The sequence below is a fragment of the Cebus imitator genome, unplaced genomic scaffold, assembly GCF_001604975.1.
Source record: "Cebus imitator isolate Cc_AM_T3 unplaced genomic scaffold, Cebus_imitator-1.0 Scaffold21, whole genome shotgun sequence".
NCBI classification, from domain to species: Eukaryota; Metazoa; Chordata; class Mammalia; order Primates; family Cebidae; genus Cebus; species Cebus imitator.
Window position 1 is genome coordinate 3,252,134 of NW_016107336.1, and position 19,466 is coordinate 3,271,599.

Genomic DNA, 19,466 nt, shown 5'->3' on the forward strand with positions numbered 1-19,466 from the left:
AGCCAGGCATGGTCGGGCATGCCTGTAACCCCAGATCGGGCCACTGCACTCCAGCCTGGCAACACAGTAAGACTCCGTCAAAAAAGAAACAAAGAAAGAAAAACAAACAAAAAAAGTGGTCTTCACAGGTAGGGCTTGAGAGAAAATCAAGAAAAAGCAATTATTATTTTTTCTAAGGCTAGTCAAGTGAAGCAGCAGTAGCAGAGAAGGAACAAAGAAATCTGTAACTGGCTGTGATCAGTTAGCTGTAAAACTCACTGCAAGAAAAAGTCATGTTACGTCTTCTGTCAGTTACAACTCAATGTCTGAGCTGGAAACACAATCAAGTTAAGAATTGGAGGCTCCATCTCAGTGGGAAATGTGAAAAACAGAATTTTTAATAAACTACCCAATACCAGATTAACCAGATTAAAGGAAGACGCTATGGGAACTTCAATGTGGAGATTATTTTCTTCCCTTCTGCCTTATTTCTGACACAGAAGATTTTAATTAAAAGAAAGGTTATCACTGGGAGGGTAATGAGATGATTTTGCCAGACTAATTTTGACTGACCATAATAACAACCACCTTAATAATAAGACCATCACAGGCTTTAATCTCTAATGTTATTTTAAAAACAGAATCATATCCTGAAGGCAAACCCGATCATTTTGGTGTTGGATTTAGTAGCCTAAATTCCATTATGATGATACTGACTTGTCTATTTAAATAAGTTAAACAAACATATACACAGACACACACAAATTTCCCTGCCCCAAGAAACAAGCAAATCGAATTCAGATCTACTTTCTCTGCATGAATTGAGATGGAAAATTGAGGCATTATCCTCAGCATGTACTGTCCATCAGGGCTGACAAATTTAAACAATTATGTATGTGCCAGGAGGGTGGAGTCAGGTTTATGCCTTAGGGAACCGCTACCCACCCTGTCTAAGGAGACACTGACTCCCTCTAGCAGATGGTAGACCTCTGAGGGGGTGAATCCCAAGCAAGACCTCCCAGTTTTAAAAAATAAGTTGGCTGTTCGGATTTTCAGTGTGGAAATTCTCCATTTGTAAATGCCTTCAACTAGCTCAAAAATGTTAAAAGCACTCTGCTGGCCAAACCAAGCATCTCTTCTATGAATCGTCAGCCTGTAGTCCCCGCTGTGGATTGTATTAACATTATTGACAATCAGGAGTGTTTAGATGCAATATGATTCAAGCACCTGTGTGTGCCTGTGTGTGACTGCCTCAGGGGAAAGGTTGTAGTCTGAATAAGGATGAATAGAGGGAGCAGGTCAATTAGAAACAACAGATACTGCTCTTCTACCCTAAACCCTTCAGAATTGATATTCAACCTTGCTCTATTTCTGCTTGGCCAAAACTCCCTGAGAAGCCCAGCATGTATATTTTCTTTGGAATGCAGTGTTGGATGTAAGCTGATACCTGGCCCCTGTGGAGTGTACATCAGTAACCACCTGATTTCACCGGTGGTTTTCCCCTTGAGTGACCTCTCACTTGTGACATCAATCTCCAAAGCTCCTTGCAAGAACCACACCCTCCCAGAATCTTAGCTTAAGGAGCTCCGCGTGGAGATTGTCACAGGCTATGTTCCTCCTTGAGGCAGAATTCTCTTTCCATGGGCAATCATACAATTCTTTTATCAGTACTTGATTAGTTAAGTTGCAGAGCTGCAAGGTAAGTGAGGCATCAAGGGGGAAAGTCTTAAGGAGACTAGAATATTATTTGGTCATAAAAAGGAATGAAGTCGCCAGGCACAGTGGCTCATGCCTGTAATCCCAGCACTTTAGGAGGACAACAGGTGGATCACCTGAGGTCAGGAGTTTGAGACCAGCCTGGCCAACCTGGTGAAACCCCATCTCTACTAAAAATATAAAAAATGAGCCAGGCATGCTGGCAGGTGCCTGTAATCCTAGCCACTCTGGAGGCTGAAGCAGGAAATCACTTGAGCCTGGGCAATGGAGGTTGCAGTGAGCCAAGGTCTCTCCACAGCACTCCAGCCTGGGCGACAGAGCTGGACTCTGTCTCAATTTAAAAAAAAAAAAAAAAATGGCCAGGCGCAGTGGCTCACGCTTGTAATCCCAGCACTTTGGGAGGCGGCAGGTGGATCGCCTGAGGTCAGAAGTTCAAGACCAGCCTGGCAACATAGTGAAACCCATCTCTACAGAAATACAAAACAAATTAGCTGAGCCTGGTGGTGAGTGCCTATAATCCCAGCTACTCTTGGAGGCTGAGGCAGGAGAATCACTTGAACCTGGGAGGCAGAGGTTACAGTGAGCCAAGATTACACCATTGCCCTCCAGCCTGGGCAACAAGAGCAAAACTCTGTCTCAAAAAAAAAAAAAAAAAAAAACTTCTGGTAGGGAAACCACGTTACAGGGCTGTGCCAATAGAGTATGGGGGCAGTTCAGCAGCTCCTGCTTACAGAGCTCATCTACCCTGCTACATTAACTGTACGACTAGCACAATTCCTGAGTCTTGGTTTCCTCAACTGTGTGTTTTTGTGTTAACTTTAGTTTAGGGGTACATGTGAAGGTTTGTTACATAAGTAAAGTTGTGTCACGGCAGGGTGGGTCTGCTGTACAGTTTACTTCATCACCCATGTATTAAGCCTAGTACCCAATAGTATCTGTTCTGCTCCTCTCCCTCCTTCCACCCTCCACCCTCAAGTAGACCCCAGCGTCCATTGCTTCCTTCTCTGTGTTCCTAAGTTCTCATCATTTAGTTCCCACTTATCAGTGAGATCATTCGATGTTTGATTTTCTGTTCCTGAGTTAGTTTGCTAAGGACAGTAGCCCCCAGCGCTATCCACATTCCCACAAAAGACATGATCTCATTCTTTGTTTTGTGGCTGCATATTTTATTTTTAAATTTTTTATTTAATTTTTTTTCAGAGACAGTGTTTTACTCTGTTGCCCAGGCTGGGTGCAGTGGCATGATCATAGTTCACTGCAACCTCAAACTCCTGAACTCAAGTGATCCTCCTTCCTCAGCCTCCTGAGTACTTGGGACTAGAGGTGTGTACCGCCATGCCCAGCTAAGTTTTTAAAAATGTTTATAGATCATGCCACTTCAGTGCAGTCTGAGTGACAGAGTGAGGCTCCATCCCAAAAAAATAAAATAAATAAAAATAAAAATTTTTATAGAGATGAGGTCTCACTTTGTTGTCCAGACTGGTCTCAAACTCCTGGCCTCAAGTAATCTTCCCACCGCAGCCTCCCAAAGTGCTGGGATTACTGGTGTGAACCACTGCATCCAGCCTCCTCAACTGTAAGGAAGAGATAATCATAGTGACTGTGACATTTCACAGGGTTGTTGTAAAGATGAACTCAGAAAATACAGGAAACACTTAGCACAGTGCCTGACACACAGATATGTTAGTGTCAATTAGGAGCTTTTGCCGTCCCTGGAAAAAGTTTTTGTTCTCAGAAATAGCCATCCAGGCATTCTGAGTTTTTTTTTGTTGTTGTTGTTTTTTGGTTTTGTTGTTTGTTTGTTTTTAGTTACTATTCAGGCCTGTAATCCTAGCACTTCCAGAGTGTGAAGTAGGAGGATCACTTGAGATCAGGAGTTTGAGCCCAGCCTGGGCAACAGAGTTATATCCCACTTCTAAAAAAAAAAATTAGACTGGTGTGATGGTATGCACCTGTAGTCCTAGCTACACAGGAGGCTGGGGAAGGAGGATCACTTCAGCCCAAGAGTTCAAGGGTGTAGTGTTCTCTGATTATGGTACTGTACTCCAGCCTGGGCAACAGAGTGAGATCCTGTCCCACTTACACTTGGTCCCACTTACAAACTTAAATACTTTCACATATGTTAAGCTGCATTTATAATCAAATAGATTTCCTTTTGAAAACCATTTTTTTTTTTGGAGACAGGGTCTTGTTCTGTCACCCAGGCTGGAGTGCAGTGATACAGTCTTGGCTCACTGCAGCCTCAACCTCCTGGGCTCAAGTGATCCTCCAGCCTCAGCCTCTTGAGTAGCTGGGACTACAGGCGCATAACATTATGCCTGGTTAATTTTTATATTTTCTTGTAGAGACAAAGTTTTGCCTTGTTGCCCAGGCTGGTCTCAGACTCCTGAGCTCAAGTGATCCACCTGCCTTGGCCTCCCAAAGTGCTGGGATTACAGGGGTGAGCCACTGTGACCGGCCTAAAACTTCCAATAGTCTCACTCCTTGCTGCTCAATCTGTGGTTCCCAGAACATCTATTTTGTCTAGGCATTTGTCAGAAATGCAAAACCCTGGGCCCCAGCCTGGACGTATTGAAGCAGAATCTGCATGTTCACAAAATCCCCAGGAACTATTATGCAAAGTAAAGCAGTAAACAAGCCAACAAGCAGAGCTTCCCAAAGTAATTTATCAACTTTTATAAATACTCCTAAACGTTCCAACAATCTATATAAACTTAATATGTTTCACCTTACCTTCAAATGTTTAAGTCAATTATGCAAATATACATTTTGAATTGGTATTAGAAGGCTGCTCTATTAACCCAATGGGACACATTTTCTCAAATATTACAAGTACACAAAATATCAAACATGCAAATTCTATTTTTATTTTTCCATGAGTTATTGGGGTACAGGTGGTACTTGGTTACATAAGAAAGTTATTTAGTGGTGATTTGTGAGATTTTGGTGCACCCATCACCCAACTAGTATACAATGCACCCCATTTGTAGTCTTGTGTCCCTCGTCCCTGCCCACTCTTCCCCCCAAGTCCCCAAAATCCACTGTATCATTCTGATGCCTTTGCATCCTCATAGCTTAAATCCCACATATCAGTGAGAATATACGATGCTTGGTTTTCCTTTCCTGAGTTACTTCACTTAGAATAGTAGTCTCCAATCTCATCCAGGTCACTGCAAATGCTGTTAATCCATTCCTTTTTATGGCTGCATAGTATTCTATCACACACACACACACACACACACACACACACACACACACATATATGCCACAGTTTCTTTATCCACTTGTTGATTGATGGGCATCTGGGTTGGTTCCATGATTTTGCAATTGTGAATTATGCTGCTATAAACGTGTGTGCAAATATATTTTTCAAATAATGACTTCTTTTCCTCTGGGTAGTAGTGGGATTGCTGGATCAAATAATAGTTCTACTTTTAGCTCTTTAAGGAATCTCCACACTGGTTTCCACAGTGGTTGTACTAGTCTGTATTCCCACCAGGAGTGTAGAAGCGTTCCATGTTCACTGCATCCACACCAACGTTGTGTTTTGTTGTTTTGTTTTTAGATGGAGTCTTGCTCTGTTGCCCAGGCAGGAGTACAGTGGTGCCACTGCAATCTTTGCCTTCTGGGTTCAAGTGACTCTTCTGCCTCAGCCTCCCTAGTAGCTGGGACTACAGACGCATAATACCACGCCCGACTAATTTTTGTATTTTTAGCAAAGAAGGCGTTTCACCATGTTATCCAGGATGGTCTCAATCTCCTGACCTTGTGATCCACTTGCCTTGGCCTCCCAAAGTGCTAGGATTACAGGTGTGAGCCGCCACGCCTGGCCACATCTACTCTTTTTTAGTTTTTTGATTATGGCCATTCTTGCAGGAGTTAGGTGATATTGCATTGTGGTTGTGATTTGCATTTCCCTGATCGTTAGTGATGTTGAGCATTTTTTCATATGTTCGTTGTCCATTTGTATATCTCCTGTTGAGACTTGTCTATTCATGCTCTTAGCCCACTTTTTGATGGGATTGTTTTTTTCTTACTGATTTGAGTTTGTTGTAGATTCTGGATATTAGTCCTTTGTCAGATGTATAGATTGTGAGGATTTTCTCTCACTCTGTGGGTTGTCTGTTTACTCTGCTGACTGTTCTTTTTGCCATGCTGTTTAATTAGGTCCCAGCTATTTATATTTATCTTTGTTTTTATTGCATTTGCTTTTGGGTGCCTGGTCAAGAAATCCTTGCCAATGTCTAGAAGGGTTTTTCCATTGGAGATTTTTCCTCCATTAAGGCCTTAATCCATCTTCTTCTTCTTCTTTTTTTAAATGGAGTCTCACTCTGTCGCCAGGCTGGAGTGCTGTGTCCCAATCTTGGGTCACTGCAACCTCGACCTCCTGGGTTCAAGTGATTCTCCTGCTTCAGCTTCCCGAGTAGCTGGGATTACAGACACGTGCCACCACACCCAGCTAATTTTTGTATTTTTAGTGGAGACGGGGTTTCACTGTATTGGCCAGGCTAGTCTCAAATTCCCGACCTCAGGTGATCTGCCTGCCTCGATCTCCCAAAGTGCTGGGATTACAGGCATGAGCCACCTCACGCAGCCCCTTAATCCATGTTGAGTTGATTTTTGTATAAGGTGAGAGATGAGGATCCAGTTTCATTCTCTTACGTGTGGCTAGCCAATTATCCCAGCACCATTTGTTGAATAGGGTGTCCTTTCCCCACTTTATGTTTTAGTTTGCTTTTTGTTGTTGTTGTTGTTGTTGTTGTGGTGGTGGTTTTTGAGCCGGAGTTTCGCTCTTGTTACCCAGGCTGGAGTGCAATGGCGCGGTCTCGGCTCACCCGCAATCCCGCTTCCTGGGTTCAGGCAATTCTCCTGTCTCAGCCTCCTGAGTAGCTGGGATTATGGGCACGCGCCACCATGCCCAGCTAATTTTTTGTATTTTTAGTAGAGACGGGGTTTCACCGTGTTGACCAGGATGGTCTCGATCTCTTAACCTCGTGATTCACCCGCCTCGGCCTCCCAAAGTGCTGGGATTACAGGCGTGAGCCGCCGCACCCGGTCTCATTTGCTTTGTTGAAGATCACCTGGCTCTAAGTATTTGGGTTTATTTCTGAGTTCTCTATTCTGATCCACTGGTCTTTGTGCCTATTTTTATACCAGTCCCATGCTGTATATTTTGGTGACTATGGCCTTACAGTATAGTTTGAAATCAGGTAGTGTGATGGTTCCAGATTTGTTCTTATCCCCTTAATAGTAAATACTATAATTTTGAATTATCAAAAAGCCTTTAATACTCAACTTTATTTCTGGGTTTTGAGAGATACTTATTTACTAAAAATAAACCATTTTATTACTCCACATAATTTTAGTTTACTGATTAATTCTATAAAATATTAAATAACTAATTCCAATCCTACACAAGCTCTTTCAGAAAATGGAGCATCGGACATTTCCCAATTAATTCTATGAGGCTGATATTACCCTGATAAAGACATCAAAAGAAAACTACAGACTAATGTCCCTTATGAGCTCAGATGCACAAATCCTTAACAAAATATCAGCAAATAGGATCCATCAATACAAAAAAGGATTATGCACTGTGACCAAGTGGAATTTATCCCACATAATTTTGTAGATAACCCTCCCCTCCCATAATATAATGTTAACAAATTTAATTCTAGATATCACTTGTGGCTTTGTCTAGAGAGTGAAAACTTTAACATAAAGTCATTGTATTGATGGGAAGCTATTATTGTGTGTTAGAGTAATGAGAAGCAGAAATACATACAAGAGACTGGATGCAGTGGCTCACGCCTGTAATTCTAGCATTTTGGGAGGCCAAAGTGGGTGGATCACCTGAGGTCAAAAGTTCAAGACCAGCCTGGCCAACATAGTGAAACCCCATCTACTAAAAATACAAAAAATAAGCTGGGCATGGTGGTGGGCATCTGTAATCCCAGCTACTTGGGAGGCTAAGGCAGGAGAACTGCTTGAACCCGGGAGGCAGAGGTTGCAGTGAGCTACGAGTGCTCCATTGCATTCCAACCTTGGCTACAAGAACAAGACTTCGTCTCAAAAAAATAAATAAATAAATAAATAAAAGAAAGAAAGAAAGAAAAGAAATACGTATAAGATCCAGAGAATGTTGAAAGGAGTCTCACTTGGTGTGGGAGTGGAACTGCCCTATGGGTTCTTCTTGCCTGCTGCATAGATAATGCCAATCTACTGAGACAGTATTACTGCAATAGAGAAAGAGTTTAATAAATGCAGAGCCAGCTAACAGGAGCTGGAGTTTTATTACTAAAATCAGTCTCCCTGAAAATTCAGAGCCTAGGCTTTTTAAAGGATACCTTGGTGGGCAGGAGCCAGGGAGTGGGGAATGCTGATTGGTCAGGTGGTGAATGAAATCAAGAGGGTGTCAAAGTGGATTTTTCTGGCTGTCTTCCGTTTCTGAGTGGGATCACTGAACTAGCTAAGCCAGTCTACTGGTGAGGGTGGTGACAGCTGGTCAATCAGAATGCACGGACTGACTGAAACATATCTCTAACACCAATCTTAGGTTTTACAATATGTTATTCCTAGAAGCAACTGGGGAGGTTAGGAATCTTGTGGCCTCTGGCTACATGAAGCCAGAGCATGATTTGTAATCTTGTGGCTGCTTTGTTAGTTTTACAAAGGTGGGGGGGTTGCCAAGCAAGGAGTGGGTTTGTTTTGGGAAGGTGCTGTTCTCATCTTTGTTTCAAAGTTAAACCAGAAACTCAATTCCTTCCATAGTTAGCTCAGCCTATAAGCAGAACTGAACAAGGACACCTTAGAGGTTAAAAGCAAGATGGAGTCAGTTAAGTCAGATTTTTTTCACTGTCTTCATTTTCCTATATCAGATTTTTCTGTCATAATTTTTGTAAAGCCAGTTTCAGAAGAATCAGGGACTTAGGCTGACTCTAACAGGAGTATGATTTTGTGTTGGGGAAGAGGGCAATTATAACAGAATGTTCCAGAGGGAGAGGGAATGGAATGTGTAAAATGAACTTCTTTGTCTATTCTAATAGAAGGAGGCTGGCAAGAAACAAGGAGGACCAGAGGGAAAGAGCAAGGACAACCTACAGAAGCTTCTCCTTTACGACCCTGTATGAAACAATGAATAAAGCCTCACCCACCTGTGTACTTCACTCCGGCAGATGCTTAGCAAGGTCAGTTTCTCTTCCCTTTAGGCAGAATAATTTAAAAATAATCATACCATCTTGTAATTATATTTTACTTCTATTTTATCTTTAAAAGATCAGAATTAGGTTTCCTTTCAGTACTTTGCAAATAAGCAGCACGTCCGCTCAGCTCCCAAGAATTTGTCAAGGGTCATGAACATTTCATGGGCCGGACTAATTGTGGTTACTTTCATTCTCTCTCTGATAAGTTTCATTTCCTTCCCTGAAACTTCATGAACTTCCTGTGGGGTATAGCTAATGAGAGCATATGGGATGGGCTGAGACCTTTACCATCTTCAGACGTTTGTGTTAAAGTGAATACTGTGATGTATCTTTTATGGTCAGCCTTATATGACAGCTCACAGAAGACAGTTGGAGGCTGCAGAGAAGTGGAAGAGGATGAAAGATGATTCTTGCCTTTGTGCAGTTAGTATTCTAGTTTGAGAATACAAACCATAATGCACACAACATGTGACTACAAATCAGTAACTAGCATGCATTGAGCAACCACTATGGAACACACATTGTGCTTAAACACACACACTTTAATTCTCACAAAAACCTGGGAGGAGATAGAGTTAACCCCCTCCCACCCCACCCCACCCCTTTTATGAGAAAACTGAGGTTTAGAGAAATTGACTCCCCAAAGGTCACCTAGCTAGAAAGTGGTAGAGGCAGATTTTGAACTCAGGCAAAGAGATGCCACAGGACAAAAGCAGCTTCAGTGAAGAGTTGTAGCAAGTATTAAGGACTGAGAAATTTATGTTTAATTTTTCTGCAGCTTTGGGCAAGTTATTTCATTTATAGGAGCCCTGTTTTACCTTATCTGTGAAATGGCTCTTTCTTCATTGGATTGTTCTGAGAGTGAATGAAAGTGCATGAAGCCCTGCAGCACATTCCGAGTGTATAATAAAGGCCTAGTGGGGTCAACAAGTGAATTAATGAACTCACATCACTGGTAACCCTCAGGGGAGACTCAGGCTCCTCAAATCTCGGGAGGAGATTTGCTTTGACTTACTTCTGTTTTCCTTAAACAAAAATCCTGAAATCCAGACAGTGAGACCTTGTCTCTTAACAACACCAACAACAAAAAGTCCAAAGGGAATCATGACCTCAACAAATCCAGTAGAGCGAGACAGTTAATTGCCCACGCTCTTCTCCTTAATTTTATCCAAACTCCCTGGGGTTTCTGGTTCTTTGGCAAGTGAGAGGCGTGCCCCTCAGCACTGGGTGAGCACACCGGGCTTGAATTTTAAGAAACGAGAAAGCAAAAAAAAAAAAGAAAGAAAGAAAGAAACGAGAAAGCAGCCGGGCGCGGCGGCTCACACCTGTAATCCCAGCACTTTGGGAGGCCCAGGCAGGCGGATCACTTGAGGTCTGAAGTTCGAGATTAGCCTGGGCAACATGGCGAAACCCCCGCCTCCAGGAAATATTTTAAAAAATAAGCCGAGTGTGGAGGCGTGTGCCTGTACTCCGGATGCTGAGGAAGGAGAATCGTTTGAGCCCAGGAGGTCGAGTCTGCGATGAGCGGCGACAGCGCCACTGCACTCCAGCCTGGGCGACAGAGTGAGGCTGTCTCAAAAAAAAAAAAAAAAAAAGTAAAAGCTCACAGGGAGAGACCTTTTCCCCTGGATAAGGCAGGCCCATGCTAAGTCCCCTCCCCATCGGGACGTTGGGGACAAACAGGACGGTGCGCATTTCCCTCCCCCGTCCCCATTTGGTCACCTCCACGTGCTGTACACCGGTGGGGGAGGCGGGGGCGGGGGAGAGGAGGAAAGACTCAGCCGCCGGTGCGTCCTTAACCAGCCGGCCTTGCAGCCCCTGCCCGGGGCGGAGGCGGCGCCCGGGGCGGGCTGAGCGTGACCGCGGGTCGGCGGGCGGGTTTAAGAGCGCGGCGTGCGCGCCCGGCCAGCGCCAGCTCCTGGCCGCGGCACAGCAGCCCCGGCGCCTGCCGTGCCACCCCGCCGCCACCGCCACCGCCGCCGCCGCCGCCGCCGCCGCCACCGCCGCCCGGAGCCGCCGCGCCATGCCCCGCATAGACGCGGACCTCAAGCTCGACTTCAAGGATGTCCTGCTCCGACCTAAGCGGAGCAGCCTCAAGAGCCGCGCCGAGGTGGGGGCCGTTCGGAAGTCGCAGTGGGACTGGGATTTTTTTTCTTTCCGGGTGGCGTGGGGCAGGTGGGTGGAAGCGGGTGGCGGGGGGGTTCCCGGCCTGCTTTGGTGTTTGAGGCTGGGGCGCTGCGCCCCCGTTCCGCCGTCCCCCACCTGCCAGGACCCGAGGTGTCTTTAAGGGCGGTGATGCGGCGGCCGGTGAAATTCTCCAGGCGTCGGTCGGGTTGGGTGGCCGAGGGGAAGTTCACAGAGTCGACCGCAGAGGGGCAGAGATCCAGTGTCCGATTGGGGTAGAAGGAACGGAGGTACGAGGGTGCTTAGGGCAAGACCAGGAAACTGGAGCAGGGGGAAGAGAGGACGAGGAAGGCAACTGCAGATGCCGGTGCTTCCTGGCAGCGTCTCCTAGCGCTGAGGACTGCCGCTGCTGTCGCGTTGGGTCCAGCGGTGGAACTTCGCGAACGCGTCTGCAAAACCAGGAGAAGCCAGGGCACGAGTTCGGGGTTTAACTTTCGGAGTTTGGCAGCCTTGCTGGCAGTGGGGCTCGGGGACGCGGCGGTCCTGGACACACAGCCCGCGGTCCCAGCCTAGCCCTGGAGAAGCGGAGAGCTGTGGGGTGGGACAGGTGGGGGCGAACGGGAGGCCTCGGGCGCTTCCCTGGTTCTGCCCCGAGGTACTCAAAGTCTCAGGAACAGGTGGAGACGACTGGAAATAGCCTGGGGCTGGGGGAAGGGAGGTCAGCCCGGGAAGGATAAACTAGTTGCCCTGAAAGGCGGAGTGCCCCGGGCTGGTGCGCGCTGGTGACCGGCTTTGCTGAGCGCTGGAGAGGAAGGTGAGGAAACTGGACACGGCTGAAGGAGTAAACACGAGGAGGCGGGGCCAGCCTGCGCAGCCCCGGCCACCCAGCTCCACAAACAAGACCGTAAATAAATGGCCTCAGCAGAGAAGTCCGCTCCCCACTCCAGTGCCAGGCCTAACTGCAGTTCGTGGGGCTGCCAGCTGAGGGCTGGCTTGGACTGGGGAAGCCTCTGCGTTAGCCAATGACTAAACCGGGCCGCCTTCTCTAAGCAGCAGCATTGGCTGGCTGGAACCCGACTGGAGGAGGTGGGGGAGGAATGATGAACGCTTATTGCCCCAGATTGGGTGGCCCTGTGCCTGTCCCTCATGACCTTTCAGGTGCTAAAGAAGGGTCCTCTCTTGGAACAAAAACAGTTTGGAGGGCAGGCGCGGACCTCTGGAAGCGTGAGCTGTAGCGAGACCAAGATGAAATATGGGGATTCTGGATAAGCTAATAAATTGCTGGCCTCAATGTTCTTTATTAAAAATGTAGTTAGAAGACAGAAACTTACTTTTCATCAAATTGGATGTTCAAAACAAAGGTATATGTGTTTTCCGAACCAGCAAACATGCTGAGAAGGTAAAATATTGAAGATTAATGTAATAGGGCCAGGCACAGTGGATCACACCTGTAACCCCAGCACTTTAGGAGGTTGAGGTGAAAGGACTCCTTGAGCCCAGGAGTTCGAGACCAGCCTGGGCAACATAGCAAGACCTTGGCTCTACAAAAATTTTAAAAATTAGCCAGGGCAGTTGTGCACACCTGTAGTCCCAGCGACTTGGAAGGCTGAGGCAGGAGGATCGCTTGAGCCCAGGAGTTGGAGATTACAACAAAAATTTTAAAAATGAGGGCAGTGGTGGACACTGTAGTCCCAATTACGTGGAAGGCTGAGTGGGAGGATGGCTTGAGCCCAGGAGCTGGAGGTTACAATGAGCTGTGATGGCGCCACTGCCCTTCAGCCTGAACAACCCTGTTTCTAAAACTAAAATTGATGTAATAGAATTAATTACTCGTTCTCCGGGAATAGCGTATCATTCAACAATGTCATGCAACACTTGGCTTCACAATTTGGGCAGATTGTAACCACCAGTGTTCGAGTTTGGGATGGCACCTTGGCAATCTTCATGTACACTTTGCAGTGGGAACTGAGTGCCCTTCAGAAGTCTTTTTCCTATTTTCAGGTTTGTGGGAGTTTGCCAGCCACGGGCCTGGAGGCTCACATTAAACAGCATTGTCTTTCCAACTGGTTGCCATAATGGTTTAGCTCCCTGGTGCGTCAGGCTGCTGCCTGGCTGACCACTCCGTGATCTGACGTTACGTGCCTCAGTGGCGTTGAGGGGGTCTAGTTAGGCCTCCCTAATTCCCTCTCCATGTTTTCTCAGTTTGCTTACTGATGCCTGAAATTTTTCTTAGGCAGGTAAAAACTTTTCCTTATACAATCAGAAACTTAAAATGAGTGCATCCTGGCAGAAGTAACTTCTGGGGGCAAATTGGAAACTGAACGGTAGGTGACCGACATTGAGCCTAACAGGGCGGATTTGTGTGGAGCCAGGAAAGAGAACATACACCCTGGGAGTAGAGTCTGGCTGGGGGAGGAGAGTTTTGACAGTTGATGACAGACTTATCCTCATGACAGTTTTGCTAAGAGCCAGGCCTGGTGATGGATTATCAGGCTGTAAGCAGGAAACTGACAGTAAGAGTTATCTCCCCCAGAAGCTTCACTAGTAGTGCCTGCAAGGACATTTCCACCAGCCTCCCATAAATGAACATGAAAGAGATGAATTTGAGGTCACCTCCGAGAGGCAAAGGATACAGGTAGCAGTGGCCCAGGTGGCCGTACCTTGGATTCTCCAGGGAGGCATTCATCTCTCAAATGTCCAGTCCCTGGCACAGAAGAATAAAGCACCACGGGGTCATGCAGGGACATTTGGATAATCTTTTTTCTGAGAAGTGACAAGTTTGTGGATAGAGGCAAGACCTTGGCTTTCATTTGATAGGCTGGGGAGCCTGCATTCTCCCTGTTTTCTTCCTTGGAACCCATTTCTGGCTCTAACATTCTAACCTAGTCCTTAAGCTAGTAAGAATTTAGTTATTTATTTTGAGACAGAGTCTCGCTCTGTCACCCAGGCTGGAGTGCAGTGCGGTGGTAATGACTTGCTGCAACCTCCGCATGTGGATTCAAGCCATTCTCCTGCGTCAGGCTCCCGAGAAGCTGGGATTACAGGCGCCCACCACACCCAGATAGTTTTTATATTTTTAGTAGAAACAGGGTTTCACCATGTTGGCCAGGCTGGTCTCAAACTCCTGACCTCAGGTGATCCTCCTGCCTCGGCCTTTCAAAGTGCTGGGATTACAGGCGTGAGCCACGGTGCCCGGCCAATAATAATTAAAAACTAAAAATATCCCCCCAAAAAACTTAATACATTGTCAGGCATTGAAGAGAATTGCAGCAAATTACTGATTTTGTTTTAGGACAGGGAAGACTCAATAGATGTTCAGTCTGCTTAAAACTCCATAGCAGTTTTTTCCCCAGCAGTCCAGGGAGAAGAGTTCTGGTCTAGCTTTCACCATCTGCTACTGGTTGGTCTGAGAGGGACGAGAACATGGCAGAATGGCTGGGAGGAAGGATACTTGTGTTTTAGTCCAAGCTCTGTCACTGATTACTTTTTTTTTTTTTTTTTTTTTAAACTTTGCCTGTACGCCGGTTTCCTGGGGTTGCTATAATAACTGAGCACCATATACGTGGTGGCTTAAGTCACAAGAATTGATTATCTTACAGCCCTGGAAGGTAGCAGTCCCAGACCAAGATGTTGGCAGGCTTGATCCCTTCTGAGGGTGGGAGGGAGAATCTGGTTCTTGCCCTCCTCCCAGCTTCTGCCGGATTGCTGACAGTTCTCCCCAATCTCTGCCTTCATCTCCACATGAGGTTCTCCCTATGTGTATATCTGTGTCCAAATTTCTCCTTTTTAAAAAACTATTTTTGAGACAGAGTTTTGCTTTTGTTACCCAGACTGGAGTGCAATGGCGAGATCTCGGCTCACCCCAGCCTCTGCTTCTTGGGTTCAAGTGATTCTCCTGTCTCAGCCTCCCAAGTAGCTGGGATTACAGGCATGCGCCACTACGCCCAGCTAATTTTGTATTTTTGGTAGAGACAGGATTTCTCCATGTTGGTCAGGTTGGTCTTGAACTCCTGACCTCAGGTGATCCGCCCGCCTCAGCCTCCCAAAGTGCTGGGATTATAGGCATGAGCCACTGCACCCAGCAATTTCTTCTTTTCATAAGAACATGTAATATTGGACTACGGCTCATGCTCTTGACCTCACCTGATCTTGATTGTTTGCAATGACCCTATTTTAAAAATAAGGTCACATTTACAGGTACTGGAGGTTAGGACTTGAACATTTTTTGGGGGGAAGACATAATTCAACCCTTAAGGGCCTTGGTAAATTTTGCTTTGGAAAATTAAAGGGTTTGACTAGTGTTGTTCTGAGTCATGAATGCATTAGAATCGCCTAGGGAAACACTCCAAATAAACACCTTGTCTCCAGCACAAAGGTGGTGATTGATGAAGTTTGGGGCAGCTGCAGTGTGGAAGCACAGACTCTGGAATGTTTCTAAATTTAGGTGTCAGTATAGCTAGTAATGAATATAATGATAAAAAGGGATCTGTGCTTTATTTCTGCAATAAAATATCAAAGCAGTATTTAATGCTTCAAGGAAAGCAAGTTCTGCCTGAAAAACAGTTGACAATATCAGAATCAAAATATGCTTCCTGGCCAGGCGTGGTGGCTTATGCCTGTAATCCCAGCACTTTGGGAAGCCAAGGCAGGCAGATCACCTGAGGTTGGGAGTTTGAGACCAGCCTGACAAACATGGAGAAACCCCAACTCTACTAAAATACAAAAATTAGCCAGGCGTGGTGGTGCATGCCTGTAATACCAGCTGCTCGGGAGGCTGAGGCAAGGGAATCCTTCGAACCCAAGAGGTAGAGATTGTGGTGGGCTGAGATTGTGCCATTCCTCTGCCCTACTGTATATGTAAAAATGCAGATTCACTGAGCCAGACTAAACTGTGTATTCAGTAGAATACACAGTTTCCACTCTGTATTCAGTAGAATACACTGTTTCTACTCTGTATTCAGTAAAATACAGTTTCTACTGTGTATTGATCAAGGATTCAAAAGAATGCACCCTTTTGCCTCTTATCTACTTGTGACCTGGAAGCATCCCCACTTCCTGCTTCTGATTGTTCTGCCTTACTGGACCAAACGACTGTACATGCTACACATATTGAGTAGTGTCTCATGTCTCCCTATAATGTATAAAAGCAAGCTCTACCCTGACCACCTTGGGCACCTGTTATCAGAACCTCCTGACGCTGTGTCATGGGCATGTCCTTTACCTTGGCAAAATAAGCTTTCTAAATTGACTGAGACCTGCCTCAGGTATTTTGGGATCACAATCCACAGTCACCATGGTGTGACAGCTGACTATACAGGTGTGTAGCCTGGGAGCAATAGGCTATACCATATAACTTACGTGTGCAGTGGGCTACACCGTCTAGGTTTTATGAGGACATTCTATGGTGTTCGGACAAAAATGAAACGACTAAGGACAAATTTCTAAGAAAGTGTGCCCATCATTAGGAGATGCTTGAGTGTATTTTGAATGGTTAAAGTCTAGGAGAAAAAAAAGGAAGCTCAACTCCTGTTATAGTTTAATAACAAAGCTTAATAGGGTTAACATAGTTGATCTAAGATGCCAATGATTAAAAGACATTATTTTATGCACCATCACAGATAGGTTGCCAATTTAACCGACTTTCTGAATAACAACAAAGAGGTGAATTTACTTCTATTAATGCCAAGAAAATAAAATGAAAATGAATTATGGTTTTGACATGTTAAAACGAAAAAGGCGGCCGCTTGCCTGAGGTCTTCCCTAAGCAAACGGAAACCGAACTTGGAGGCATTTAAACTGACAAATGAACAAACCAAACACAGTCAAGGACAAAAAGCCCAGCCGCCAATTGGCTGTATGGCCAGTGACACTGAGGTAACCATCCCATAATATGCAGTGACCTAGCTGGAGCCAAGGAGAAACCTCACTTAGCCCCAAGCCCTGTGTTCCATTCTGGTGCTTCAGCCATGATTCATGAATCATTGCTTTGCTCATATAATTGTTTTAATTTATTTTGCTTAAAATTCTTCTAACCTCTAAACCCTAACCATGTTTGCACTGATATCAGTGTTATTAAAAGTGCTGTATGGGCAGGGTCGTGTGGGTAGCAGTGCGGATTTTATATTAACATTTTTGTACTGAGGCTTTGCATTAGCATTACAGACGTTTTCTACATGAGCACTGTGGGTGTTGTATGCGTATTTCGGATGTCATATATGCCTTAGGAACGCTCTATTTGTGTTTTGAGGTGGGGTGTGGACCTTGCCCTGTGGCCACCTGGCCTTGGGTGGGGAGAACCTTGGTGTGCAGGATTCAGAGGCTTTTGGTGTCCACTTTTCCACACGGAGATGTTATTTATATGTGTGTGTGTGTGTATAATATTGCATTTTAAGTTTTGGGGTAAAACATGTGAAAAACATGCAAGATTGTTGCATAGGTACATACATGGCAATGTGGTTTGCTGCCTTCCTCCCCATCACCTATATCTGGCATTTCTCCCCATGCTATCTCTCCCCAACTCCCCACTACCCCGTACCTCCCCTGTTGCCCCCCCACAGACCCCAGTGTGTGATGCTCCCCTCCCTGTGTCCATGTGTTCTCACTGTTCAACACCCGCCTATGAATGAGAACATGCGGTGTTTGATTTTCTGTTCTTGTGTCAGTTTGCTGAGAATGATGGTTTCCAGATTCATCCATGTCCCTACAAAGGACACAAACTTATTGTTTTTTATGGCTGTATAGTATTCCATGGTGTGTATGTGCCACATTTTCCCTGTCCAGTCTATCATCAACAGGCATTTGGGTTGGTTCCAAGTCTTTGCTGTTGTAAACAGTGCTGCAGTGAACATTCGTGTGCATGTGTCCTTATAGTAGAATGATTTATAATCCTTTGGATACATACCCAGTAATGGGATTGCTGGGTCAAATGGAATTTCTATTTCTAGATCCTTGAGGAAGTGCCAAACTGTCTTCCACAATGGTTGAACTAGTTTACACTCTCACCAACAGTGTAAAAGTGTTCCTATTTCTCCACATCCTCTCCAGCATCTGTCTCCAGATGTTTTAACCATCGCCATTCTAACTGTGTGAGATGGTATCTCAATGTGGTTTTGATTTGCATTTCTCTAATGACCAGTGATGAGCATTTTTTCATATGTTTGTTGGCCTCATAAATGTCATCTTTTATAAAGTGTCTGTTCATATCCTTCACCTATTTTTGAATGGGTTTGTTTCTTATAAATCTGTTTTAGTTTTTTGTAGATTCTGGATATTAGCCCTGTGTCAGATGGTTAGATTGCAGAAATTTTTTCCCATTCTGTTGGTTGCCGATTCACTCTAATGAGTGTTTCTTTAGCTGTGCAGAAGCTGTGGAGTTTGATTAGATCCCATTTGTCTATTTTGGCTTTTGTTGCCAATGTTTTTGGTGTTTTAGTCATGAAGTCCTTGCCTATGCCTATGTCCTGAATGGTTTTGCCTAGATTTTCTTCTAGGGTTTTTATGTTGTTAGGTCTTATGCTTAAGTCTTTAATCCATCTGGAGTTAATTTTAGTGTAAGGTGTCAGGAAGGGGCCCAGTTTCTGCTTTCTGCACACTGCTAGGCAGTTTTCCTAACACCATTTATTAAACAGGGAATCCTTTCCCCATTGCTTGTTTTTGTCAGGTTTGTCAAAGATCAGATGGTTGTAGATGTGTGGTGTTGCCTCTGAGGCCTCTGTTCTGTTCCATTGGTCTATATCTCTTTTGGTACCAGTATCATGCTGTTTTGATTACTGTAGCCTTGTAGTATAGTTTGAAGCCAGGCACTGTGATGCCTCCAGCTTTGTTCTCTTTGCTTAGAATTGACTTGGCTATGTGGGCTCTCTTTTGGTTCCATATGAAGTTTAAGGTGGTTTTTTTCCAGTTCTGTGAATAAGGTCATTGGTAGCTTGATGGGGATAGCATTGAATCTGTAAATTACTTTGGGCAGTATGGCCATTTTCATGATATTGATTCTTCGAGCATGGAATGTTTCTCCACCTGTTAGCATCTTCTCTTATTTCCTTGACCAATGGTTTGTAGTTCTCCTTGAAGAGGTCCTTAACATTCTTTGCTGGTTGTATTCCTAGGTATTTTACTCTCTTTGTAGCAATTGGGAATGGCAGTTCGTTCTTGATTTGACCCTCTTTAAGTCTGCTATTGGTGTATAGGAATGCTTATGATTTTTGCACATTGATTTTATATCCTGAGACTTTGCTGAAGTTACTTATCAGTTTCAGGAGATTTTGGGCTGAGACAGTGGTGTTTTCTAAATATCCAGTCATGTCATCTACAAATAGACAATTTGACTTCTTCCTTTTCTAATTGAATACACTTTCTTTTTCTTGCCTGATTGCTCTGACTAGAACTTCCAATACTATATTGAATAGGAGTGGTGAGAGAGGGCATCCTTGTCTAGTGCCAGATTTC

General features: G+C 45.0%; 1 protein-coding gene across 1 annotated transcript in view; it reads left to right on the plus strand.

Moving 5' to 3' along the window:
* The first annotated feature begins 10,774 nt into the window (after positions 1-10,774).
* The window catches only part of GMPR (guanosine monophosphate reductase), a 67,075-nt gene continuing 58,383 nt past the window's right edge, over positions 10,775-19,466 (plus strand). The window contains exon 1 of the mRNA XM_017521620.2: positions 10,775-11,007. Within this exon, the coding sequence (XP_017377109.1) occupies positions 10,921-11,007 (87 nt within the window). The 5' untranslated portion in view covers positions 10,775-10,920. The remainder of the gene's footprint in view (positions 11,008-19,466) is intronic.